Source organism: Prenolepis imparis, unplaced genomic scaffold, assembly GCF_030444845.1.
Source record: "Prenolepis imparis isolate NDT839.2.m4 unplaced genomic scaffold, iyPreImpa1.0 SCAF_4, whole genome shotgun sequence".
NCBI classification, from domain to species: domain Eukaryota; kingdom Metazoa; phylum Arthropoda; class Insecta; order Hymenoptera; family Formicidae; genus Prenolepis; species Prenolepis imparis.
Window position 1 is genome coordinate 9204830 of NW_028141162.1, and position 27939 is coordinate 9232768.

The 27939-nt window shown below is 40.4% G+C and overlaps 2 protein-coding genes and 1 pseudogene across 11 annotated transcripts in view; 1 reads left to right on the plus strand and 2 right to left on the minus strand.

Annotated features, from left to right (window-relative positions):
- Rg (A kinase anchor protein rugose) overlaps positions 1–27939 on the plus strand; it is a 185724-nt gene that overhangs the window by 126588 nt on the left and 31197 nt on the right. The window lies entirely within an intron of this gene.
- Positions 19632–23476, minus strand: LOC145934970 (protein mab-21). The gene has a single exon (XM_083035916.1). It carries the CDS (start codon positions 22728–22730, stop codon positions 21633–21635), a length of 1098 nt encoding a protein of 365 aa, XP_082892042.1. The 5' UTR covers positions 22731–23476; the 3' UTR covers positions 19632–21632.
- Positions 25183–27880, minus strand: LOC145935158 (protein mab-21 pseudogene; annotated as a pseudogene).

Consider the following 27939-nt stretch of genomic DNA (forward strand, 5'->3'; position numbering starts at 1 on the left):
AACGGGAATGTGTTACTGACCCGGGAGAGCGGGGCTGGTAGTTAAAACTGTACGCATCCCATAATTTAGCGATTATTTTGACAAGGGTATGATCTCCTGACAGGTTGTTGGCCTTATGGCTACGCTCTGAAATATAGCTATTTAAATGGGCACTTAGAGATTCCATAACGAAATACATACTTTCAAGGAAAACGTCGCGAATTGTTGTCAAGTGTCCGCACACTTTTTTTAATCCTTACTAAATTTTTTTATTTAAAGAAAAAAAAATTATTGATAGCAATGAAAGAGAAAGAGAAAGAACGGAGAGAAAGAATAGAATATCGATATAACGTCGGTAAAATCAGTTGACTCGTGCAAGCAGTGTGTAAACCGATGAATTAGCAGCTGATTATACACATATACAATTATCGATAATTCACGAGAGCGTGCGTGAAGTAATTTATAAACTATTGCATGCATTTCGCAAGCTCCGTGTAGATAATGACACGGTTGATTACAGTCGCGTGACCGAAGGCAAGGAGTGAGAAAACGGGCAAACGCGGACGAAAAAATGCGCAAATTATTCTAAGCATAATTTATAATTTTTCAAATATACAGATGAATGAATAATGTCCTTGAGCATGCTTGTCCTCTTACCTGTGATCGGATATTATTCCTCGATAGCAAGTAGAAGCAAAATAAAAAAAAATGTTCTTACTAACTTCTAGTTCTACATTTAATCCGCATTATCTGTTCCCATAAATCAACATTGAAAGAAGAAATATACGAGTGTACGCAATTCATGTCAATGCTCCGAAGAATAACACCGCGGCTTGCGCATCTTACCTTCGATTAATTCTCGTTACACGAGATTATTCCTGGCTGATGAGTCGTTTTAAAACGGCAATCGCGAGCGAATTAATATTTGACAAGCATAAATCATACGATGTTGCGCTCAACGGGGTACGGATGGCAGAGAGGCAGGCGAACTCACAAAAGAGTGCTTCTTAGCAGCCATAAAAACGCCATGAGCTATACCGCTCGCAGATTATGGGATTTGTACTGAAGTCGTTTAGTGCAGAACGGTGTAAACGCGCGATGAAAAAAGATAGAAAGAGAAAGAGAGAGCGAGAGAAAGGGAGTTTTGTTGGACTTTGCCAAGAGATACCGGTGAAGCGAAAGATTGCCTCTCGGTTCCTACGGCAACGATTATCCGGTTGTTAGTCGGTCGCACGAATCGATGGAAGAGAACGTTGTTCTCCGAGCCTGCTTTCGGCACGCTGTCATGCAACATGCAAAATCAGTTTTCGTCGGCCATGAGTCAATTAACTGCAATAATCGAACCTGCGTCGCATGCTTTATCCACAAAAATTTTCTCTTTTTTATTGGCTTCGTCGAACCTGCGTGTTGAATATTATTTCATTTTTTATAATCTATTTTCTTCTTCAATTCATCTGTCATTTCTTCTTGAATTTATGTTAAATATTCGAATGGTTAATAAATCAAAATCCAAGTATCGTATTACGTTATTCACACTATATCACTCCATCGTGCATGTGGATTTTGTGGCGACAGGTTGCGTTTTACGTCGCTGAGCGTATTCGGTAAACCGCCGAACGGGTTGCGGCATCTTTATTCATGCACGTCGTTACAATGTTTGCTTTTAATGGTATTTGAAGGAGCGGTAATATACCACACTGTGAGAGAGCGGGCCCACACATTCGTGAATACACAAATACCTTCCCGACGAGTGTAAGTGCATGCGTGTAGAAGAAGGGAGGTCCGCCCGCGGCTGGAGGCGCGACGTATGTTGAGTTATGGCGCAGGTTAATTATACAAAACATTCAATTATACTTCCCCACGAAACCCACACGAGTCCGGGCTCCTATCTACATGAATTTTTGCACCGACACGTGTACGTATCCTAAAACGCCTGCAGTTTGCAGGGGCAGGTTGGACGACGTTATATATTCGCAAAAATCGAAACCGACTGCACTAAAAGAATAAACGAATCAAATCGCGATTCTCCAACTCCCCAAGTTAACATCGAACTCTTCGCCAAGCGCAAAAATCTCACCTTCCTACCTCTTCCGTCTAAAGATGAAAAAAGCGCCGAGAGAAAGCGCGTGGCGGACCTCATCTCGAGAACCGATCTCGTTCGAGGCCGACGAATTCTGTCACGGGGGAATGTGTCGCCGTGCAGCAGTTGCGCGTAGTTTATCGATTGATCCCGTCCCGAAGGGTACCATTTATCACGACCGCTAGATCCTTGGGATGCCTTAAAACAAAAGCGGCGGAGGAGAGTAGCGGCATATCTTCCGAGGTATAGGAGAGGACGACGAGGAGCGCGCGAGAGGCGAGATGGTGGACCGAGGTGGTTGCCGGGCCCCGACGTGGCGTGAGGCCCCACAACGGGGCCCGATCATCGGCGGTGCGCGGCAAGGGGGAGCTCATAACGCAGAGATTTTACGCGCCGGCGCCGGCGCCCCCCGCGGTCTCAGACGCCGCGATCATAATGCTGAAGCCGAACGAACGACGGGTATTTCTGAGACTATCACATGGCGCTCCCCGAGAACCCAGCTTCTCTCTCTTATTCCTCCGACATTTAGCTGTTTTTATCGGTATGCTTGTTACATAATGTTCGTATCGCGGGATTCTATTTTAATCGAACAAACTCACGAAAATTCAGAAATAATGATACATCTTTGTTAATGTAAGCAAAATTAATAACGTCGTTTTTGATATCTTTTTTATACACTTCCGATGTTTCATCATAATGATGATGTCTCCGTAAATTTTATTTTTCGGGCAATTTTGGATTTTTTATTGCTCAAGATAAAGCGCTGCTCTATGAATAATTGCCGATGAATGCAATTATTTTTCTCGCCGAGAATTCTTTAGAATACCGATCATACAGATTGGTTATCATATATCTATCGATCGTCCGAAGAAATCGTATCTGAAATGATCGTGGTCGATCATTAATTACCGGAGTTTATTAATGGCATGCGTGAGCGCAGTATCATTGTACAAATCGCGTTATGACTAGTTTTCTTGCTTGTACGATTGATTTATTTTTCGACCTTGAATTTTTTCATGTCGTGGTAGGTCGGAAGAACGCGAAGAAGCGTTCAGCACAAGTTTGGTCGTTGTTGCCGTGACTACTGGATTCGAAGAATGATTACGAGAGACAAAATCTAATAATAGCCCCGATTTTATAAACGCGCTTTATTAATATTAGTCATTTTATATATAGATTCAATTAATAATATAAGAACATTTGCGTCAAAGTCACGGAATAGATGATTTGCTTCGTGAACGTGACTCAGCATCGAAGATACTTCGCAACATCATCGAAAATATTATAAAATCTATGAAATGTGTGTGTAGATCTGTGTGTATGTATCTGTATATTGTGCGTGTATTTCTTGGCAATGTCAGAAAATTATGGACGCAACTTTATCCCGAAAAATTATGATATATACATACGCTGTATGTCTCTACGTTTAATTTACCGTGAAACTCTATCCTGAGAAGAAATCCCGCTATCAAAATATATCTTCGTCGCGTTGCGCGAATCTGCAAAAGCAGGTAAATTGCATTCGCTCGCTAGGCGGAAGATTGAGGATATTAATTTCGCAAACGAGAGCCCGCGGTATATATATAAAATTTGTAAAACGCCGACGGGCACGAATGGTACCGCGCAAATTACCACGCAAATCTCCGCCGATAGACAATTATGTACGTCGTCGTGGGATATAATAGGAATATATTCGCGCGGCGCGATTCACGCGACAGGATCGAGTCCGGATAAGGGGGTCCTGGGACATCCTTGTACCATACATACAACCGAACCTCTAACCGTAAACCATGTTTTCCGAGGGACGCGCTGTACGTATGTGTCTTCTGCGACCAACGGGCCTTGTTTTCGCCTCGATTTGCGTGCGCGGTCTCCACCTATTACCATGAAACATTCTTCGTCTGGAACAGGTAGAAGTACGGGCGAAGAAGTACTCTCAAGAGGGTCTCTCTGTCGAATGCGTCTCGGGTTTCCGCAGGCTCGGAACAGAAACGGGCTCCGGGAATGGATCGGAACGCGGCTTGTCGCGCGGGAACTGACGCAATCGCGTGGCATCGCGCGGAACCCCACGAATCAGCGGGGCGACTAGGTACGCAACCCCGACACCATAAACTTGATATATACCGTCTCGGACGGACACCAATACGATGACCACGAGGACGACGACGACGACGATGATGACGATGACCGTTTCTGTCCGCGGATACGATTTCCCCGTATCTTCTTTCCTCGCATTCGAAACCTATTTACCTATTCATTGTTTTATAGGGGTCGTAAAAATGTCAGGCAATTAAAAGATTCGCTTGATTTGTTGCGTGGGCGCGACAGTGTCGACAATACGGTTTGATACGTCTCTCGAGTAGCGACGATGATGGTGGTGATGGGAGTGAAGGTTGACATATAAGTGGACGATTCAAGGAGGTAGACATTTGATATTGTACCGTGGTTATTCTACAAAAGACGCCTTTAGCTATGCTCATAAATGTTCCGTTGTGATATATCACGAGCTGTATATTATATCCATAATATACAACGGTTTTGGGATAAATAACCATCGTCAACTGTATGTTTTGCTTTGATATTGCTTATTATCTTTCGCGATCCACGTGCTCGATCAGAGATATCTCGACATAAACGCGATAACGGAATGAGCAATGAAATTTTCTAGTATTTTCAAGTTATTTAATTTTTCGCACGCTCGTAAAGTCGTTAATCAGCCATTAAATGCACTTGGACATGTGGATATTTTATATTCTTTTTCAGCTATTAAAATTAAAAATTTGCAAAATTATATTACATACATGAAATTTGCAATTATAAAATAAGATTTTTTCATGAAAAGGCGAAATTCTATTACGAGCTATGGAAAAGTATAACAATTTTTTAATAAATCTTTTTTGCAAACAATGATTTTTTTTAACAACTAGATCTTTAACGATCAATTAATAGTGGTAACATAGATACTCTAATATCGCGAGAACCTCGTAAGCTCCCATTGCAAGATTAGGTAGAAAGATCCCGTGACCAGACCCGCCACGTTGCCGACGAATGAAACCATCGCGTGGGTTATTTAATTCTCGGATGGCGACGTAATCAATCTCCGTGGCGGACAACAGGCCGCATCCTTTGCCTGCCACCGATGTCTCTAACCAGAAACCGCCGATGGTATCTCACGGGAAGAGTTCGTAGTTAGCCGTCCGCCGTCGGCGACGACGGGGACGACGGGGACGACGAGAACGACGGCTATCTAGCAAGGTTGGTCGCGACAATATAAGCTGCAGTAGAGAAAGCCCGAAGAGACAGACTGAGAAAGGAGAGACAACGACGACGATGACGATGTTTCGGTAGGAGATTAAAACAATGCGGTCGGTCAGAGAAAGAAAGACAGAGAGAAAGATAGAGAGAGGGGAGAGAGATAACGCGGGTGTGACAGCTCTGCGCTGTATCCACAGGCCGTAGACTCGGCTGGACCTTAACGAGAACCTCCTAATAAATAACCGGCAAGTTTGCGCTCGTTTTCGTCTCCTTTTCCTATGCTCTATTCCTTTCTCTTTCTGCCTCATCCTGTTCTCTCCGGACTCTTCGTGCTCCGAGAGTCGCACGAGGATGGAAGGCCGAAGGGATGGACCCAAACAGGCCCCTAACATGAAGATGAATGTGGTCCGAGGCGCCGCCGTCACCTGGCAGGCCTTCCACCAGACTTTCAGTTGTACTTCGTGGCGAATGGAGAACGGCTCAGCTGCGACACCTTGCATCGAGGAAAAAATTGTCGAATGGATTTGAACGTTCGTATTAGTTAGATTTTTTGGAAAAGGACGCGACGATCGACGGTGTGAGTTATATAAAAAAGTTACTAATTTTTAAAGTGCCGCGTTTCTCTTCATCTTCATTACTTAACTTCATCTCAAATTTTTTTAATTTCGATGGATAAATTTTATAAAATCCTACAAAAAAATGTTATTAGTTTCTAATATTTTATGGTAAGATTTTATTTTCTTTACGCAAAATTATTTAACTATGTGCACATCGTACGTTGTCGGTGCATTTTCGATACCTGCTTGACTCGGTAACCCAAGGGATTCACTTATCTTCCACCCGATCGTCTTCACGCATATTACACTCTGAGGAAAACAGTGCGAGTAAAAAAAGGGGATGGCCACATCCTGCACGGCAACTCGTGAGTTCTGCCGCGCGAGTAACAGGATCAGGTTACTCTGTTGGAAAAAGGAAAAGGGTCGAATGGTGTTTTTTAAGAGATCCCGACTGACGGCGGTAGCTCAAAAAGATCTTGGCAAAGAAAGGGTTAACCTATCGTTTTCCACGAGATTACACGCGAAACATTTCTCGATAATTTTCTTTCGCTCTTTCTTCGTGCGTCTCTTTTACACTAATAAAATTAATAAAATAAACGCAACATTCGCAGACGTTTGACAGCAGTGCGTCTATCATGATGCGTGACTTAATGATAACGCTGTTAAGTAAATTATATAGTGACAACATTGAGATAATCTAAACATTTAAATAGCGGAGGAAATAATTGGATAATAATAGGACAAAGCTGAAAGAGGAAAATCTAAAAAAATCCTGTTTTGAAAGGGTGACTGAGGCATCCGCGACTTTGCGACACACACCGTTATTAAAAATCATGTCTCTCCGCTTCTTCGGGCCTACCCTGTCTCCCGATAGGAAGCATAAATCTTAACCGGATCGGATGATTGACGTCTATTTAATAGAAACGCAACTATACAAGGATGATGTGGAATAACATTAACTTGTTCGGGAGTCGAGGGGGCTGGTCTCGTCGCGACGGGTGGTCATTGTACCTCGTGGACCCCTGCGAGCTTCGGTCTTTCTCCCATTCTTATGCCTGCCAGCTCCCTCGTAAAGTCAAACGTTGACACTACCCGCGGGACACCGACTTCACGGCCCGAAACTCTTTCTCTCTTTCTCTTTTTCTTATATCTCTCGCATACTTTTCTTCTGTTATTCGCTTCCTTTTCGCGCAAGTCTCCACCCGCGAGCTCTCTTTTTCTTTTGCGTGTTATCCTTATATTATTATTACTAAACTCGCGAGCATCAGCGAAGAAGAACAAGCCCGACATACCACCGATTTACTATAAAGAATCACGGATAATTTTGCTTGTGTGGGAAAGTATCGCTCGTATATTATTAAACATATACAAATAATGATAAGTTTTATCATTGAATATATTTAATAATACCCGAGCAATTTAGAAAATTCATACTTTGTAGCAATTATGGGAAATAATATTCCGTTGTCGTTTGATTTAATGACATGTAAAATAGGTTCTTCGTGTCTATACATTGATACGAACGATAAGCAAGAACGAATAAATAAGAAAGAGAAACGCTGAGATTGCGTGTGTCTTAAGTTTATAAATTGCAAAAGAGAGTCGAAGGAATAATTTTAATAATAATTATATGAGCGGTTTCTTTTGCCTGTCATTATTGCTTTCTTCTTCGACGTTTTGTTGATTTTCTCGATTCTATTTTTACTGACGTTTGTTCTTCGCTATAAATTACAATGAGTGAACGCTGCTATAAAAACGGCATGCAACTTTGTGTGCGAAACTTTGAGAAAATCTTAAAAATAAATCGCGCGGAGTTGGTTTGTCGCGCTGCGCACGTGGATGAGGCACTTTGGCATCGTTCGTTAAATTAGGAAGTTTACGGGTGCATTAGCAAACTTAACGACCTAATCAGAGCAGCGCGGCATCAGAGAAGCCGCGATAGAATTGACGTGAGCATCTTGACGCGGGCTCGACGCCTCGGGCCAAATCAACAATGCCTTTTATCTTTACCGATTCTTTGTACAACCTTGGAAAATATTTTTTTATAAATTTAGTTTAAAACACATTACGTTCTCTCACTCTTCTGTTAAATCATAAAAATCTCTCGAAATTAACGCGCATCGTTGTCAAGTGATTAAAAAATACGCGCCAACATATCGAATTTAAATATGAAACATTCGCGTTTTTATTTAAAAAAAACTTCTCTTTCTCATACCTGGTCCAATAAAATATTCGGTAACATGATATCGGTCAACGTGGTTCCGCGTAATCCTAGTTGTACTTTAACATCAGCTAGCCAGAGGAGCTATATGGGTAGGAGAATGAAAAAGAGAGCCTTAAAAACAAGAGGAATATGAGATGCGAATAAGAGATGAGGCGAAGAGGTAGAGTAAAAAGAGCACGGCTGAGGAGAAAGCGAAGGAAGGGATTTGCTTTTCGCTTCGTCGGCAAGATCAAGGCGGCGCCACGCCTTCGGACCGCCTCCTCTAATCATCGACTCATTACTCATTAGTGCTAATGAGCCACGCGTATCATCCGTACCCTACCTCCTTAGACACAATACATCTAGGAAATCGCGTGTACCTGGCACAATAGCTCCTGCCGGAGTAACCCAGCCACGTCTGTGGAGCACCTCTCTCTTTCGTCGCGCGACGATAACGTGCACGCAACCCGGCTAGAACGTGCACGATCCATCCTCGAGGATCGATAAGACCGCAACATCGGTTACGTCGTGAAATGGAGCCGCCTCGCGAACGGTCAGGTGAGGATGATTAACGACAACGCTAATGGAAAACGTCTTCGTCCGTTTATTATAAAGATCCGGTATATCGGTATGGTTCTCGATATCTGTGCACGCTCGAAGTTTTTGAGATAATCCTGGATAACGTTTCTCTAAAACGTATACGTATGACGCACTCGTCTAAAATCTCGCTGTTAATGATTCAGGAGTCGAAGTAACACAGTTATCCGTGGAAGTTAAATTATTGCGCCAGCAAAGTTCTCGAGATCATTAAACGCATCATTATACAAGCTTTAAAATACAGACAGACTTTTCTTTAATTGGAGAACATTTTTCACACAAAATTATTCGCGCAATTTATAAGATTAAAACTTTTTAAAGACAAAATGATATATTTTTGATAAAACTATGATTATAAACTTCGCAGCTATATCGATAAATTAACGCAATTACACAATGCTCAAGTAAAATGATGATCATTATTTATATATGATTTACCTAGAATTTATGTTTTTAATCTTGCGAGTGTACGCGTGATCCTTTGCTGCGTGACGCGACGAAGGGGATGAATTTCGATCCTCTTATACTCGCAACATCCCCAGTTTCCCATAAAACAAGCCGTAACATCGTGCCCAGCGAAGCGACCACGTGTGACGAACGCTCGCGCGGAATGAGAGAGCTGCGTCTCGTTACATCCGTCACAGCCGTCGGCCCGTAAAATTGGCGCCACCTGCCACCCTCTCAGAATCCAGCTTCCCGTTGCTGGTGGAGATTCTGACTCATCCCATCGCCTCCAAGTATTTAATGCATTTATAATACGCGACTTAATGATCCTTAGCCTAACCCGTCATCTTCAGCGAAATTTATTACGAATCCAACAACCGCCTTGTGCGCGCAAGGAACTTGCTTGCGTTATTCATTGATTCGACCCGTTCCCTCCTATATGCCCCATGGCTAGCAAAAATGGCCCCACATGACTGTGATTTCTTTTTGCATTTTCAAATATATGCATGTGCAATTATTTTGAATCTACGGCATCGAGAGTCGGAAGCGTTTCTCTGATTAAACGGAAACGGCAATTCTTGAAAATAAAGAATAGAGAAAGAATTTCCGTGCTTTATCTGTAACGCGGGAAACGACTTAATTAAAGTAACCGAATTTAGACGTTTATTTGTTCCTAGCTTAAAGGAATAAGGGATCATTACATTACATTAGTCCGGCTAGTCGGAGGGGAATCTGACGTCGCGCAGTTGCGAGGGTAGACAGGACTTGATGTACAAAATATAATGTGATTGTTTCCGAACCAACGGTCGAGTTGGGGATGCTCTGCTGACGATGACTTCATCCCCATTTGATTGTCGTTTTCTGTCCGTCTCAGAAAGTCATGCGCAGTGGACCGCGATGTTAAAAACGAGAAAGTTAATGGCAAATCCAAAATTTCGATCACACATATCACATATACAAATTTTACAACATTAAAAAAATATTTTATGCATGAGCTGTCAAAAAATTTAGTAAAGCAAAAGAAGTAGTAAATGATATTCAATATTAAAAATAAAATATATTTACATTTGACGACCATTTTAAATGTAATATTTGTTATCACAATCTAAATCAATATATACCGGAAGTACGATGTTCGTATTCTGCTTAGAACCGCGATGTAAAAACACGTCTATAGGCGAAGACTAGAGAGGACTCAACTAAGATCGGCAAGAACAAAGCTCGCAGATAGGCCTGCATTGTCCCGTAGTTGTTTGCGTCCATTTGTCCCGGAACATTTGTGCGCATTGTGCTATTCGATGTTCTCGCCGTGCAGCATTGGCTCCTCTCGCCAACTGCGAGGAAAGGATTACTGAAGAAATCCTTTAATGGCATTGTTGGCATTTGAATAACACGAAATATGATATGAGATCAGGCCTAGCTCCGCGTCCGCTTCTCCGCCTCCCTCATCTTTTGGTTCTGCCCTCTAAACTCAAGCTTGGGGGTCTTTGGGTGTAGGGTTACACTGCTCTAGATTGTTATTCGCCTGGATTAATTGTCGGCAGCTTGTCGATGAACGTCATCGTAGCATATAATGGCGAAAAATATTTGTGAAACACTAGCAAAGCACCAGCATTGTTCAGTTGATCGCTATAATGCAATGTATTTCTGTAATACATGCTCTAGAAGAGTTGAAGTCTCTCTCACAAGATCTCGATAATTATATAACTAAACTCGGTCAAATGTAGGGAAAGTTTATTTAATCCAACAGTAAGATAGAATCGAACGTTGGTAGAAATCGACGTTAATTTAATCTCCAGTCGCCTGAGGCTCCATTTTGCCGCGCGCCGCCCATTTCTCGAAGAACAATACTAATGTTTTTATAATATACGTTCATTTAGATTCTATCCTATAGTTGAATTTGTATCACACGAGCCTTTGCCACACCTAATCTTGCAAATAATGATTGGTTTTAAGAGGTATAATTTATATTTAATTTAATTGAATTACAGTTCTTTTACCGTCTGGAATTATTATTTTACATAACGTATTATTGTATCGCTGTTGTTTTTTTGTTTAATTCTTATACAGCTTAAATTAAAAAAAAATAATTTTACATTTTATTTCTTCTAGCATTTATATAATAAGATTTTTGTTATGAAGAATGTGCAGCTTGCTAAGTAAAGATTCTAATATTGCAATAATTGACACAAGAAGCCATATATGAAACGAGTCACGAATTTGGTGAAAGTTTGCGTAATCAAAAGCGTGGTTGTTTAAATTACCTTGCAGAGAAGCACTTAACTTGTTAACGTCGTCTCGTACGTGAGCGACTACCGGTCACTCCGTCGCATTCTGCATGACTATTATTTCTCTTAAAGAACGTTCATAAACCGAACACTTTAGACATTTAGCAGGTATCACGATCTATTTGGTATTCACAATGTTGCAGACACGCGCGAACGTGGAACGAATAGAAATATTTCGTTGCGATTATAAAGTTTGTTTTTACTAGTCACGAGAAAAAGGATTGATGAGGTGACTCGCGTTGAAAGACGGATCTCGTTGAGAAGGTTACTCGAATGAGCGACGCGTGTGAAATATTTCGGAGATGGAGATTTAAGAGATTTAAATCTCTAATTCAAACACTTATACTACAAATTTTAAACACACACAATTCAACAAGTTGCTTATATTATCAAATTTAATAGAGAACCGTCACTAAAATTATATTTTTTTCTACTTTCAGGTGAGTACATACATAGACATATCATACAACAATCAGTCGTCCTCTCGAGGCCTGTTCTCTGCAGCTATCGGTGAGTACTTTAGTTATCGCAAAAAACAAGACAACGATAATAACTATATAGTCGCGACGCTAAAGAGAGTCAAGCACGTGTGCTGTGCAGTTATAACTAACACTTAAAGCGCAGCCAAGGCACGCCCTTGCAAAGGATGCTCCGTAAAATAGCTCGACAGTTGCCGTTCTTTGAAGATATGAGCGTAAACAGACGATACGCTTGACATTATTGGAGAATAGCGGTGGTCGGAGGCGCGAAAAGGTCGTGGAAAAGGACGGAAAGTAACGTGGAGAGGGGGGCGAAGAAAGTCGTAGGACCTACGGCGATAATTCAAGCAAAAGGATGCATCAATCCTACGGGCCCTTCGCCTCTCTCACATCCCGTGGCACTCCCCTGCCCAGAAATAGAGTGATGTTCGTGAGCGCTGTTTCTTTCTCGCCTGTTCCTCCTCTCGTCGGCGTTCCCACAAACTCGCGCCTGGTCTCTCCCTCGGGAAAAGCCGGCTGACTGCCGCCGCGGAACCATCCCCCTCCTTCCGCCTCATCGTGCAACGTGCACTTTACAAACATAAATCTCCGCTAGCACGCGCAAGGATCGACGCCACCCCTGGAAACTAATCGAATTCGGATTCGCGTCGATTTGACGTGATGTATCCCGGTATGTTCAAACGCGACAGGTTGCCATGGATATTTTACGGGGGAAAAAAACATCGTTATATACGTGTATAACATGGCTTGCGTCTAAATTCTGAATTAAATATTTAATTAACACGACTTTTTACGCGTGATGATATATGCACTGATCTAGCACTTCTATTATTAAATTCAAGAATTTTGCAATGCGTATTTCATAATATAATATAGTAATTTATTGAAAAAATAAAACGAAGACTGAATCTCTAGATTGATAAATTAGAATTTTGCGGAATAGTACGAGAATTGAACGGCGTAATTGAAAAGCAAATGGGTTTAATGCGCGCGACGCGAATTGAAAGAAATTAATTTATCGTGATGATAAATTGTGTCTCGCGAGCACTTAGACCGTTCTTTACCCCTTTCAGTATTAACGATATTACCCGAGGTCGCAGTAGTCCCGGGGAGAACGATTAAATTTCTTCGCCCTGAATTACGGGTAAAGGCACAAAATGTTTTAGCACAACGTCTATTAACGTCGCAAATATGAAGGCCGAGTATATTATGAATATACTCTGCTTTATACACGTTTACTCTCGGAATTATTTATCTTTTAATCTCGCGTGAAAGCTTTGCTTATTGGCAAAGTGTTCTGTGTGTACGATAAAACTTTTCTCGTTGCGCAGACCGCCATCATAACATTTTTGTCCCAGGGCGCGTTTTATCGGATTGAGACCTGCGTCGAGGTGGCGATCGTTTGTATCAATTTGCCGCGACTTATAAGAATCTACTCGTGAAATATAGCGATCGTGGCTTCCTTCTTAAGTTTTTACGAAATTGCGTTCTCCTAAAAATTACAGAGCCACGTGACGAAGTCGTTTGCAGTTTCCCTTCCTTTGTAAAACTAATGTGCTCGGTGATAAATAAAAAAATGAACAATTTCTGCGTAAAATAAATCACAAATTATCGTGCCGAAAATTTAGCGCTTATTTAAATAAATTTACCAAACTTTAGAAACGAAATCTAAAATCTTCGATTTTAATACTATTACTCTCGAGTAAAAGGAAGAGAAGAAAGAGAAGCGCCGATGTGTTTCTTTCGGAAGTAGCAGCACTTAATAGCGCGTACGGCTCGTTCGAAAGGTCACAACAAAGTTACCACTTACAGATTTAAAGCCAGCGTCCGGAGGTTCTCGCTTTCCACCCTCCCATGTGATTTAGTAAAACGCGTCTCAAGACATTTTCGGCCTATTACATTTTGGACGGCAATGCGTACAGTAGAGTAACACCCGAATCCGTAGAAGAAGCCACTTCTCCTAAAAACAAAGCTCGCCGCCTTTACAGGCGTCGGAGATCTCCCGCACTCTCTCTTTCTCTCTCTGTCTTTCTACATTCGGACAGATGGTTCTCTCTCTCTGTTTTTTCTCTCTCTCACACTCACTAGGATGTTAACCAGATCACCGGATGCCCGGGACACTTTTCTCACCCACTCGACATCGTTATCTGCGCCATTGAGAGCGGGATGGCCATAAAACGAGACCTGTTTCGTGCCCGGATCTTATTGAAAAGTCCCATTAATTTCGCATTCTTTAGGGCAATAAAGAACACGTCTATTGACGAACGAATTCGATATAACGTACCTATTGCGAGATAGGCCCGAGACGCAAATAAAAAACGAACTGACATCGATGGACCGCAAGAAAGTCATTTATCGCGGTTACTTTGTAGTTTTACCGTCCGACGACTCTGTCTCGCGGTAACCGATGCTCGTTAAGCCCGTACGCAAAGTTGTGCGATTACTGCTACCGCGATAACACCTCCAGTCGAACTTCATAAAGAAGAGATTACCTAACGGCTTAGCTTATCTTATTAACCCTCGATATACCCTCTGTCGCTCGTTCCGCTTATCTTCTATGTTAATATCGAACCACTTATGCCAGATGCAAATCTCGCGCTCTCGTATATAGGTGATTATGCGTTTCTCTCGCTGTATCTGCGCGCAAGAGGACTTAATAACAACTGCAGTTGCAGTAGCGGAAAAGTGGCCCTTAATAGTCGATCGAATTGAATCCTTTTTGCTGGATACAATTTCGAAGATTAATTCTCCTGCGTGCATTTTTTTCTATAAATAAGTCTCGTCGTTATATTAAAAGTCGTGCGAAACGCAACTTGGTCTTCTCTTAAAGTTCACAAAGTCATCTTTGCGACGAGAAAGGCTTCTTCGGATGGATTATACACGTGTAGACTGACGTAAGGAGCGCGGTCAGATTGGTACCTCGATTCCTCGTTGCACGAAACGCTACCCTTCACGATGATCTCGCGTGTCGACGTTGCGACGCACATTCGGGGCGCGCGACGGTTCCCTCGCCGTTCTCATTAATGTTGCAGATCAGCACGCAATGGCCCTAACCGACACGGGCGCGATACACTAAGTGGTTTTGCTCATAAAGCTGTAACGGGCTCCGTAAGATAATGCCGTTAGTAAGCGCTCCTAAGTACGGGAATGAGTACCACGGGTACAAGAGCGCACATGCGACCCGGGTCTCATCGCAATCGAGATTACTTTCGTCGTGAATAGGTCAGACCATTATAAATCTTTAACGGTTTAAACATTCGACAAAATAAACAAAGCAAAAATTGTTTTAATTAAAAAATATATGTGTGTAACCTTTTTCTTTATTTTTAAATAATATTTAAATGATTATATAGTATATCTCTCTTTATTTTTAGCATTTCTTTTTGTGAAGCCTACACGTGCAGCTCATTCTAATCTCGTTACTCTAGATACAATATTTATCGTACATTGAGAGAATTTTCTATTAGAATTTACCCTGAAAATCATAGTAATTGTGGGACAATATTAATATTTATCACAATAAAAATAATATCTATCACAATAAAATATAAAACATGTTTGATTAATTTTACCAAACTGCATGGTAAAATTACTCAAACATGTTTTATATTTTAACGTGTAGATATTATTATTTTGATTGTGATAAATATTAATCAAAGAAATTCTCATAAAATTCTTTCCATACCATATTGTCCCACAATTACCATGATTTTCAGGGTAAATTCTAAAAGAAAATTCTCTCTGCGTAGCACTGTTAATAGATTTTTTTGTCTACATCGTCATCGAATTTCAAAATTTATAAATAATTTCTATGAATGTGTGTTAAATGTAAATACATTAGAGTATAACAGCTATTCGTACACATTATTACTAAAAGGTATCAGGGGCGATAACAACCTATAAATTCGAACGATTTATGCAAAAGGTTTTACTTCGCCGTCTCTCTGATGTAAATTACGCGGTCTCCTACAATTTATTGAATGCAGAAGAATACTTCACAATTCTCCAAACGATATTTACATTTTTCTTCTGACGCGATTTGCGAGCGCGGTTTAGATGGGGTCAACTAACGCTCTCGCGTTATTTTTACAATCTCGTTTCGGCTTCCATCGCGACAGCTTTCGTGGTCTTACAAACTCACGCGTGCATAAAGAGAAGAAAAAGTTCGACGGGTGGTATCGCGTTACCGGTAGGTAAGATGCTTTTCTCTGCCTTTTTTTTCACTTTGGGAGGGACGCTTGGTCGAGGGTCTAATAAAATTGAGACATACCAAGAGTATGATGAATTGCTCAAAATTCGAGCTGATATATAAGCTCTCATGCTTTGAAGGCTGAGGTCTAAAATATAAATGGTTGTATCCTTTCGCGAATTAAGAATTTCAACGTCGTTGAAAAAAATTTAAAAATCTGATGTACAGAACGTAATTGGATCAGTGGACCAGCGTTTTCGATTAGTTATAATTTATTTTACGATTTATTAATTAAATATTATTTTTAAAAGATTATAGAATCGATTATATTATTTATAACATTCATTCACCTCTCGAAAAAGTCAATCTAGAAAATTTTGCATTGCGTACTATTGCGAGGAACAAAAGCTACTCCGCGATCTTGAAGATCAGCTCGTTATTTCCCTATAGAAATCATCGAGAGACAAACAGCGATCGTATGTATGTACATACATACATACGTATCTCAGTATTACGGTAAATGTAAAAATTACGAATACATAATGCACAGTAATCTCGGGCGCAATGTATTCGCATGCGACAAGGAGAAATCGTCTACGAACCCTTATAGTCGATCGAGAGTCTATACAGAGAGTAGATTCTAATGAGAACTCGCTCATTCTCTCGAAAGATAAGCGTCGCGGTTGGATAACCCGTAACACGACGCATTTGTCCGTGCATTCCTGTCCGGTTTCCTTCTTTTCTGGTCGTCCCTACACCCTTCGTCCCCTTCCGTACGTTTCGTACCACAGCATCCACTGCAATACGGCTCTCTTCCCCATCCTGGCCCGATCGCACGGCCCTATCTCTTCAGCGTTCGTTTTCTCTCCCCTCGCTCTTTCTATCTTTCTTCTTTCGTTCTCTTACCTGAGAGATCGCGAGACTCTCTTCCCCGCTTCTTTTCCTTCTCCATCCATTCCTTCCTTCGTCTCGTCCACCCCCGGCATCTTTTGTCTTATTATTTTGTCGGCGCGCGCGGCCGGCAGGTATATCTCTCCTTCTACACGGCACTTCTCCTTCTTTCTCTTTCTTTTCTCCGCGCATATAAACATCGCGGTTTTATCTGAACGTTTTATAGCGGAGAGGTCCCTGCCGGGGCCGAAGGGGCCCGGGATCACCCCGAAGAAGGAGGAGGAGAGCCGGATCGGTGCCAAAGAGGAAAACACGGATCCACGGCCTACGCTCTTCTTCAACTCTTTCGCGATCCTCTTTCTCTCTCTCTGTCCCTGTCTGTCACCGTCTACCTCTTGTCTCTCCGCCAATTACAATGTTCGTTTTCGCGGATTCTCTACCTTTGTCTCGCGCGATCTGCGCTGAATCCGAAGGACGGGGCGCCGTTCTTAAAGGATCCGATGCAATGATAAAGCGTCCCCGTGATCGCCCCTTGCAGGACATCGCCGTAAGGAAAAAAGGAAAGAGACCAAAGTTATTTGCATACTGCGGCCGAGTCTCCTTCTCTTTATTCTCTTTCTTCGTTTTTACTTTGCTCTTCTTACTGATTTTTTGTACATGCGATACTAAAACGATCACATTTGCCGCTAAAATAATGAGGAAACAACGTAGTACAGTCTGTATATTTTTTTGAACATGATAAAATTTGGTAGGTAGGTTCAGCAATACATTTTATTTCAATTTTTTTCAAATTAAATTTTATAAATAGAGTGTCTAGATTTCTTTTCGCGAATCTCGAAAATCAATTTTCCTATTGGCCGGCATTTTTATCATTAGATAATAATTGAATTGCTAAATAATATATCCGTGGATGCAGTATATTAATAAGTTCGTGTATACCAAAAATTGACGACGATCGTATTTTATCATATTATTAGTGAATCCAACAATTAAGTTTATTTACAGGAAAATAATTTATTGTAATTACCCCGTTTCTAATCAGTGTCATACCGCTTTCTTGTTGTTCTTGCGATTTACGAAGAGGTTGCCTATCAGCTGCCTTGAAAGCCAATGATAAGCATGTAAATTCGACAACTCGTCGCGACGGTCTCGCCAAGTTACGTGATATGCAATCAGCGTATGATGTTCGAAATTTGAAAACTTTTCGTTTGCGTGAGGTATATTTCTACAAGGTGTTTTATTTAATTTTCCTTTGTGCCGGGAGACGTAAAATAAATTTAATAATAATTTATTTATTTAATAATAATGTCAAATCTCTCGAAATATTTATTTTTTGTTCCGTGCATCGATGTACTTGAAGAGCTGATACGGAATATCAATGTAAAACTGTAATACTGGCAAAAATTAGTGATTTCTCGTACAAATATATTACAGATTAAATTACAGAATATTTTTTTTTTCTTGAACAACATTCTACATATATTCAATAATACACGCGAAATTGCTATCAATGTAAATTTCATTTCCTTGCATATATTATAGAATAAATCAACACGTCTTTTAACGGAAATATGTTTCCGTGTTTTTGAAAGATAATTCTCGTGTAATTTGCGCGAGTGACTCGCATTACTGGTTTAATTAGTGCTAGTTAATTACTCTTGCATCCATTAAAAAATAAAAAAGTAACTGCATATTAGAGAACGAGGTTTCATAACTTTCTTTCATTCGTACTATATGATTTATCTCTTTCTTCCTATCTCTCTTTTTCTACATGTATATATACTCACATATAAATAATGTTTTAAACATTACTTAATTTTTTCATGGTCTTATGTCATTTTAATATAATTTATAACTGATATTTAATTTTTCCACTGTATATGATTTATGCAATCTGTTTATGCTATATACAGATTAATTTATTAGATATCAATGTCTCTCAGGACTCGCAGATCGAAAGATTAGCGTTGACACTAGAGCATTTATGTCGAAAAAGCGAGAGATTTCGTCCATTACTTAGAGATGCTATCCTCAAAGACCGCACGCAAAGACTAAGATATTAAAGTTTCTTTGATGCGTATGGTAAACACGGTTATTAGTAATTGTTGTTTGAATGGATGCCAGTTGTATGCTCGTTTATGCCACTTGAAACGAGTCTTTTACAACTGACGCGCGGTTTCAAATCTATTATGCGTGCAAAACCATTTGTTACTTCCGTTTAGCCTTTGAATAAAGTGTCTTTGAAACACGTGCTCACACAGCAACTGCTACGTTGTTATGTCCATTAATTGAAAACGATCCAGTACGAGTCTCATTTCGCAAAACCGCTACATTACATATTAGCCATCGTTGTGCATTTAATTAGTCGTCTAACAAATTCAATTCTGCTTGCAGTTACTATTAAAAAGAAACGCAATTATTTTTTTTCATAAAAAATTAATTAAATGTCCTCGATTACTACATCTTTGAGAGAAAAAATATGTATTGCATTTTTATACATATATATACAATGATATATCTGTTATTACTTATTATCAATATTCATTAATTGCAATAAAAATTTAATATAATATCTGAAAAATGTGAAATTAATATCACAGTAAATTCTTTTGAAAAAAAATATCTTTTGTTCATATAACACGACTTTAGCCTTGCGTTTATAACACTTAAAAATTGCATGTAACATTTGAAAATAATAATATAATCTTTATAGGCCCTCATTTCATTATCACCGTAATGCATTCTCTTTTTTTTATTTTGCACAAGACACGCTTCTCCTATACAACGACGACGTTCTTCTTCTACATGTTAGGAGCAGCTGTTTAAAACCCGTCTGGCTTGCCGCAAATTATTACATAGGCCGTCGCGCGTATAAGTAACGTTCGCGGCAAAACATTGAGATAAGATCCAATTAGCTTATCAATAAGGAGAAGGTAGGTCAAAAAAACAACGTACAACAGTAATTGCATTTCTATGTCGAAAGGAAACGAAATCGGCAAAAAAAGATCGGCTAAAAAGAACTTTGCGCGTTGTATCACCCTTTTGTTACCTACTCGTGAATAATTATTAATAATAGTCGGGCTCAACCATTTGCATTTGGTGCATGTCTTGGTACGTTAATTAAGCGTGCAAGACTGTTTTTTGAGTGCTGTGAAATGATAGCGATGATAACGAATTGTCTCAGGCAAAACAGTAAAATGCGTGAGAATTAAATATAAAAATACTGTTTTTTTCGCGACAGTCCTCGAGTAGGTCTTCTTGCGACACTCTTACCGTCGCTAGGCTTCGTAACAAGAAAGAAAGACGCATGGACGTTCTTTTTCTCTTTCTCTCTCTTGATTTCGAATGGCGGCGCAAAGGATAAAAAAAGTGCGAAAGCGACTGTAAAATTTATGAGGCCTAACTCGATCTCCACGCGACACCTTCATCGGGTGAAACGTTTAACGATCGTCGCACAGCGACTATCAACGAGATTCAGTGATATTTACGACGACCGATTTTTCGAACAGCACATTGTGTCGGGATAAGGAGTGGGTGTGCATGATGTGTCATCAACCGAACACGCGTATGTATATCAGGGTTCCATATAAATAGTATTATATTTCACATTTCGTTACAGTTCAATAAATATCTTTCAAATTTTATTTACATAGGCGGCGGGGTTTACGCGAGGGAGTTAATAAGAGAGAAACGTCGAACCTTTAACCGTGGTCGCAAGCAAACTTTATCGAAACTACAGGGTAAAGTTTCTAATCGATTACTAATCGATACATTGAAATTTTCGTGTAAAAAGTGTCATTAATGATAAAATTTATCTCGCGTTATAACTCTTTAAGTGCTAAATTGGCAATGCTTCAAATCCCCAGATTTGAGAATTCGTAAAACTATCGAAATATATAAAGCAGAGTACTTGAAAATATATATATAATTTTAAAAAATTGTAGAGGAGAATTTTTTGTCATTTGAAATTTGTATTCTGTTTTAAATGATCGTTTGATGTAGATTTAAAGCTTTTAAAGAGTTAAACGCGAAAAATAATTCTGTCTTTTCACTGGGTAAAATTTGACAAGATTTTTGTACCACAGATTAAAGATTATTTCACACGCATCGGTACAGCGTTGTAATCCGAATATTACAACGAACTGGCCATGTGTAATGATTCTCTGCTGCTATCTATATAATTAACAAATATTTCGCGCCGACAATAGAAACGAAACTTGTCTCTAACGTCGAAGTTATTTATGGCACTAATTCGATCGTCTGCGAGCAATCACGTGTTCACCAAACATCACATACACGCGTATAGTTATTCGCGTCAAAATTGCTTTTGACACACACTAAACATTTTTGAGATATCGAAAACGGGATATATAATCTCCAGAATTTCGGGATTTCGTGAAATCCAAAACAAATGTTGACCGAACTTGTGTCGATGACTTGGCAGTGTGTTACGATGACAGGGAAAACCAAGGGAAACGTAAATCCTTTCACGTTACTAGTCTTAAGTCAACGATGATATTCTCGCGCAGTTTTTACATAACCGCGTTATACGTTAAACATATCTTATTCGCGCGTTGAAATCAACGATACTGCTGCAGTCGCGGGAACGTGCGATGAGATTGCGAGATCAGTTCAGAGAATTATATGACGAGCACTCGTACCGTCGATCATTAGAGCTTCTCGAGCGCTCGGCTATTCGTCAGCAATTCCCTGGTGAGTCTCCACACTTGCTTCGCGGCGTTCTCCAGACCGCTGGGCGATTTTCCCTTGAAGAGATCGAGATTCGGTAGAAAGTAGTGCGGGCATCTGCGGCACTGCAAACAGGAGATCAATTGCAGGAAGATACCATTTATTCTCTCGGCCAGGCAACCCTCGTCCCACTCTGCCTCGTGAGGATGTTTCTCGCACTCGTAGAGCAGAAGAGTTTTCATGTGATAGCTGGTGACCGGATTTCCAGGCAGGTCGAGATGCCGATCCCTCAGAGTCTTCAGTATACTCAGGCAACGTTTCCTGCTCGCGCCCTGCAACAGTCGGTTTTCCGCGTCGATGAATGACAACGCCCAGGCGTCGCCCTCCATGGCAGATTGCTTGCCCTGCAGACCTATGCATTCTTTCGAGAGCATGTCGAAGCCCTCTGCTTTCACCTCGGCGACAATATTCGGATGTGGCCAAGGTATGTGCGCGATAGGCCAATGAGAGGCCGACCTGGGCCAGAGCCCGGCGCACTTGAAGGCCGGCGTGATCTGCACCACGTAACGCTCTCGTATCCGTAGCTTCACTTCGGTAGTATCGGCGATCATCTTCACCGAATCCCGATACGTGCACTTGTCGCAGGCCTGCGCCACTAGAGTCTGGAATCTCGAGCGTATCTTTCGGGCTGACAGATATCCGGACGCGGTGATAAATTCAACCCAGAGGGACATGGACCGCTTGCGGCCGTCGCTGAGCTTTAATACGGCACAGCCCGGCAGAGTGCCGTCGTCCACGAAGTTCAGCACGCCCATCTGATTTAGATAAATGATAATCTCGAACTCCGTCGGCGAGATGACGTCGAGGCCGTCGAACCGGCCGTTGTAGTCCGTCAAGGACGAGATGAAGCGGGGCTCTTGCACTTCCACCTCTTTCAGAACGTCCTGCACTACTCGGCATACTTCCTGGATGGTTTTCGTCACCTGGCTTTTTCTGGTCATCACTCGTTCGCTGAAGTACTTGTTGAATTGATAGACCATCCTGGAGTGGGACGAAATCATATCAGGCGGTACCAGCATTGTGGACCGCCTGTAAGTCCGCGGATGGTTATTATGCGGCTTTTCAGCTTCTTCGGATCATTGCGTCCTTACATCCGGGTCTTCCTCATCCGCTGCTTCCTGGCCTGGATGTCATTGAGTCGTCTCTCACAGATCTATCGCATTACGGGAAAAAATGCGCGAGATCTGTGGACTGGCTGGTTAGATTTGACCTTGAAGTGTCGTCTCGTGCGTCACCGGGGTACAGCAGACACTTTGGGATGCCGGAAACACCGGACGAAGTGAGAGAAAGAGTTATCACGAGCGTCTCCGTGCAGGAGCGGATTGCCGACTGCGCTGATGTCTACCTTCTCCGCATCATTCACCCTCCGTGGCAAGCACGGGCGTGCAACCTTGTCGGCACGCCTTCTCCAACGGATTACGCCTCTCGGCAAGATTTTTAGACCAATCGGAGGCTCGCCATGCTGTTCAAGCGGGGGTTAGCTGGTGCCAGACCGACAGAATCGATCCGTTGTGGGACAACGAGGCGCGCTCCGACAGCATTTATGTATAGTGTGCACGATATAGGAACCAAGGTAACGCGTGAGGCAACCCTCGTGGTAGCCCTTCTTCCTCCCCATGAATTATGCAGGAACTGCTTAGTTTATTTCCCATCCGCAAGGGCTTCAATCCCTCCTCCCGGCAGCTCCTTTAGTTACTCCGAAATTTTCGACATGGTGGACCGCGATCGTGCCGCCGGATAGAGTTACCTCAAATTTTTTCATGTCAAGGATATTTTGTTACCAATGAGAGTTAGCTTCGAATCGATTTTGGAAGTCGATAGACCGTAATAATTATTCTTCATTATTGTAGTTGGTTGATTAATATTCAAGAATCATCAAGAGAAATGTTGCTCTTCGGAGCACAAATGTATAAATTGACTTAAATATTTTTTGACACAAAACAATTTTTGAATGGATAAATGTTAAATGCATAGCATACACACACATATATTTAAGTTTCAAAAAATTATAATAAATTCCATTTTCATGGCAACAACAAATAATATAGCATGATCGTTAATAATTTATTCTTTCCATACATTAATTATATAGATGTAATATTTTAATATTTTGAATATCTTAATTCTTTATGTTTTTAAATTGCAAGATAAATTAAAAAATTGGATATACAAGTATTTAATAAATAGCTATTCATGATATTTAGAATGTCTGCATTAAATAATATCATTGATTTTGCATAATATGAAACAGAGAAAATAATGAATAATATCATAAAAGATATAGAAATGTTAATATCTTAATATATATAATAATAGCAATATTATAGTTTCTCTCGCAGTGGAGAATATCCATTAGTTTGAGATTCCATAGTCAATAGAGATCTTTACTGTTCGTGTTAGAGTGCAATAACAATTATCATATACATTTGGAAGTGGTCGAATATGTAGTAAAGCAAGGGAAGTGAATGGCATCGGTTAACGAATGTCATCACCAGAAAAAGAAGACGCGAAATGTTAAGGATAAAATTAAGATAAGGACGTGATATTCTATGTAGGCGTATAATGATTGTTCGCCTTGCTGCCAGCGAGTTATTTCAGGCTCTTATACATACAAACTAAATACAAGTCGGCATAAATAATTGGACACTCATTGTAATCTAATATACAACATATGAGAAACATATTTCTCTGTATTAGAAGGGCGATTCCATAGAAAAATAATTAGAGGAGAAATATGCACATATTTCATCAATTATTATAAAACATGGTTTATGAACCGTATAAGTAACGTTTTAATAACTCTTATAAGAATTTGTTGAATTAAGGAATATTTGGTAAAACAGAGAAATACAAATGTTTCTTTATGTTAACTGTAAATAATTAAATAACTTTGATATTTCAAAAATACACCAATTATTTATGCCATGTAATTAATAACACATTTAAAAAATTATATAAATTCTATTATATACGGCATACTTTCACCGATATTTCTCGCACGCGATCATACTTTAATATCAGTATAATAAATATATATAAAATTCTCCTTAATTGCAAATTGCAATTGAATATCATTTTAAGATAGGATAACTTTACCTGTTTCAAAAATAGCTAGTTATTTAATTGATAGTGGTAAATGCATTTATTTATTATTTACATTTAACATGTTTTAAATAATGATCCAAAATTATAAAAAAATAAATATTACTTAAATAATATAAAAGTATTTATATTATTCTACATATATGTATATACATATAACAATAATCAACTACCGTCGGAAGCTTGCTGCTAACCGATTATAAATATTAGATAAAGTAACAAATGCTATATATAGATAAATAGATAATTATAGTAATAGTCAAAATAAATTATATATTTTATATAATTTTGCAACTTAAAATGCTAGAGTGTAATTTAAGATGCTTTCGTTATAAAATATATATGTTTAAAGTGTAGAAATTTGTTTTTATAAAGAGTTTTATACAGAACGTTGTTTAAACTTTTAAAGAATATTAAAAATTGAAGACATCATGTGTCTTAAGAATTTATCTTTTTATTTTATTGCGATTATAATTTTGATACTCGTTGTTTGATAATTAAGATGAAATAATTATTATCACACTAAACATTCATACGAGATATTCTATTTCGACAGAATTAATTGCACAATTCGTATGTATTGCAACGTCACGCATTATAATAACTATCGAAATATGCTATGTACTTAATATTTAACTAATCGCGCAAGATAGCTATCGTGACATTGCTTATCTTACAGCAATATAAATTATTTGGAGTAAAGCATTCATACATATTATTATTGAGACCTCGCAACTTGCAGAAATCTAAGACGGAATTGTCGTGCTGTACGTATATTTCACGGTATGTTTAATTGCTAAGTTAATCATACCTTTTTTTTCGATATTTACAGTTCGCACAAGTCTATTTATCTATCTGTATGGATTAACTAGTCGTTCTCGCCAATCCATACTTGTTAAATAATAAATAAATAAATTTTGTTTTAACTCAGTTTTCTAAGGTATAAACTTAGTTTTATTTCTACATTTATCGACAAAATTTTCGAATGTAAATAATATAATCTATTTTTAAAAAAATGAAACATAATAATTCAATATGGCTAAATATTTAATTGCAGGGATATTAGACTATTTGAATATTAAATTTAAAAAAATTAATCCGCGATTATTTATCCAAAAATTATTATTATTGTTTAAATTATTATTATTTGAATCGTGATTGTTACTAAAAGAAAACACGTACAAATTAAAATAGCTTACTTAAGAATCATTTGTAACAATGCATCATCTCTAAGTCCTCGACATAAGAGAGTGAATTAAATAATAATTAACTATTCGTGTATAGTATCGGATAAACACGTAATACGGTGGCAACAACATTTTATTATACGTGTCATCGAGCGATTTCTCGTTCTTTATTATCGCGCGTTTTCTGATGTTCTCGAGATGGAAGATGCTAAAGCTTCTCTAGCGCGCGGCTGTTTGTGAGCAACTCTCTTGTAAGTCTCCAAACTTGCTTCGCAGCATTCTCGAGACCGCTAGGCGATTTTCCCTTGAAGAGATCGAGATTCGGTAGGAAGTAATGCGGACATCGCCGACATTGCAGGCAGGAAATCAACTGCAGAAATATGCCGTTGATACGATCGGCCAGGCATCCCTCGTCCCACTCGGTCTCGAGGGGATGCTTCTCGCATTCGTGCAGCAGTAGTGTCTTCATGTGATAGCTGGTGACTGGATTTCCGGGCAAATCGAGATGTCGGTCCCTCAAAGTTTTTAGTATACTGAGACATTTTCGGCGACAGCCGCCCTGCAGCAGTCTAGTTTCCGCTTCTGTGAAGGACAGTACCCAGGCGTCACCCTCCATCGCTGATTGCTTGCCTTGTAGCGCGACGCTCTCCTTCGATAGCAGGTCGAAGCCCTCCGTCTTGACCTCTGCCACCAGGTTCGGATGCGGCCAAGGGATGTGCGGTATCGGCCAGTGGGCGGCTGATCGCGGCCACACGCCGGAACATTTAAACGCCGGAGTGATTTGCACGACGTATCGCTCGCGTATACGCAGCTTCACCTCGGTGGTGTCGGCAATCATCTTCACCGAGTCTCTGTAGTTGCACTTGTCGCAGGCCTGCGCCACCAGGGTCTGAAATCGCGAGCGTATCTTCCTAGCTGACAGATAGCCGGACGCGGTGATGAACTCCACCCAGAGGGACATTGACCTCTTGCGTCCGTCACTGAGTTTCAGCACGGCGCAACCCGGCAGTGTACCGTCGTCGACGAAGTTGAAGACACCCATTTGATTCAGGTAGAGAACCACCTCGAATTCACCCGGCGAGATTACCTCGAGACCCTCGAAGCGGCCATTGCACTCGGTCAGCGAGGAGATGAAGCGCGGTTCCTGCACCTCGACTTCCTTCAGCACATCCTGCACGACCTTACATACCTCTCGTATAGTCTTTTGCACCTGGCCCATGCGAGCCTGTACTCGCTCGACGTGATACTTGTTCATTTGGTACAGCATCTTCGATGGGCCACCCATGATATCTTGTGGAACCAACATCATGACGAGACTGTTCGCTTCCGAAGATCCTGAGGATGTTCTTTCGCCTCGGATGAACGAACTTCATTCTCTCATACGCATATTCACTCACGGATCAACATACTATCGGTATTGTTGTTATTATCGTCAATCGTTTTTCCGTGCATGATTTTGACAGTTCTTTTTGACAGTTTAGATCGCTACGTCGATTTCGCCTCGATTTTCGAGTCAGGGGTAGTTTCGAGTCAGGGGACCGCACGAAACTCGCAAGTCTTAAAAAAGGTCGCCGGAACGGGTTACGAATAAACAAATCGTGTGTGCCTAATCGTGTGGCAGGTGTTATATGTGCAACGAGGTATCGGTTCGAGGTATCCGGCGCGCGCGACGACAGAGAAAACGCCGCTGACCACCGGCTGGTTCCACTTCTGTTGTAGTTGTGTTCCTAAAGTCCCGCCTCCAGAAAGACAGAGTCACATGGAGCGTGCGCGTTGGTACCACGCCTCCCTGTACCTTTCCTCCTCCACTGCTCCTTCTTCTGGTCGCTATCGACGGACAGCGATAAACTAAGCTATACGAGTTGCGGAACCGTATGATGTTCCGTCACTAGTAAGTCGATTTGTATTGTGTCAATTTTGGGGATATTTCAATTAAATT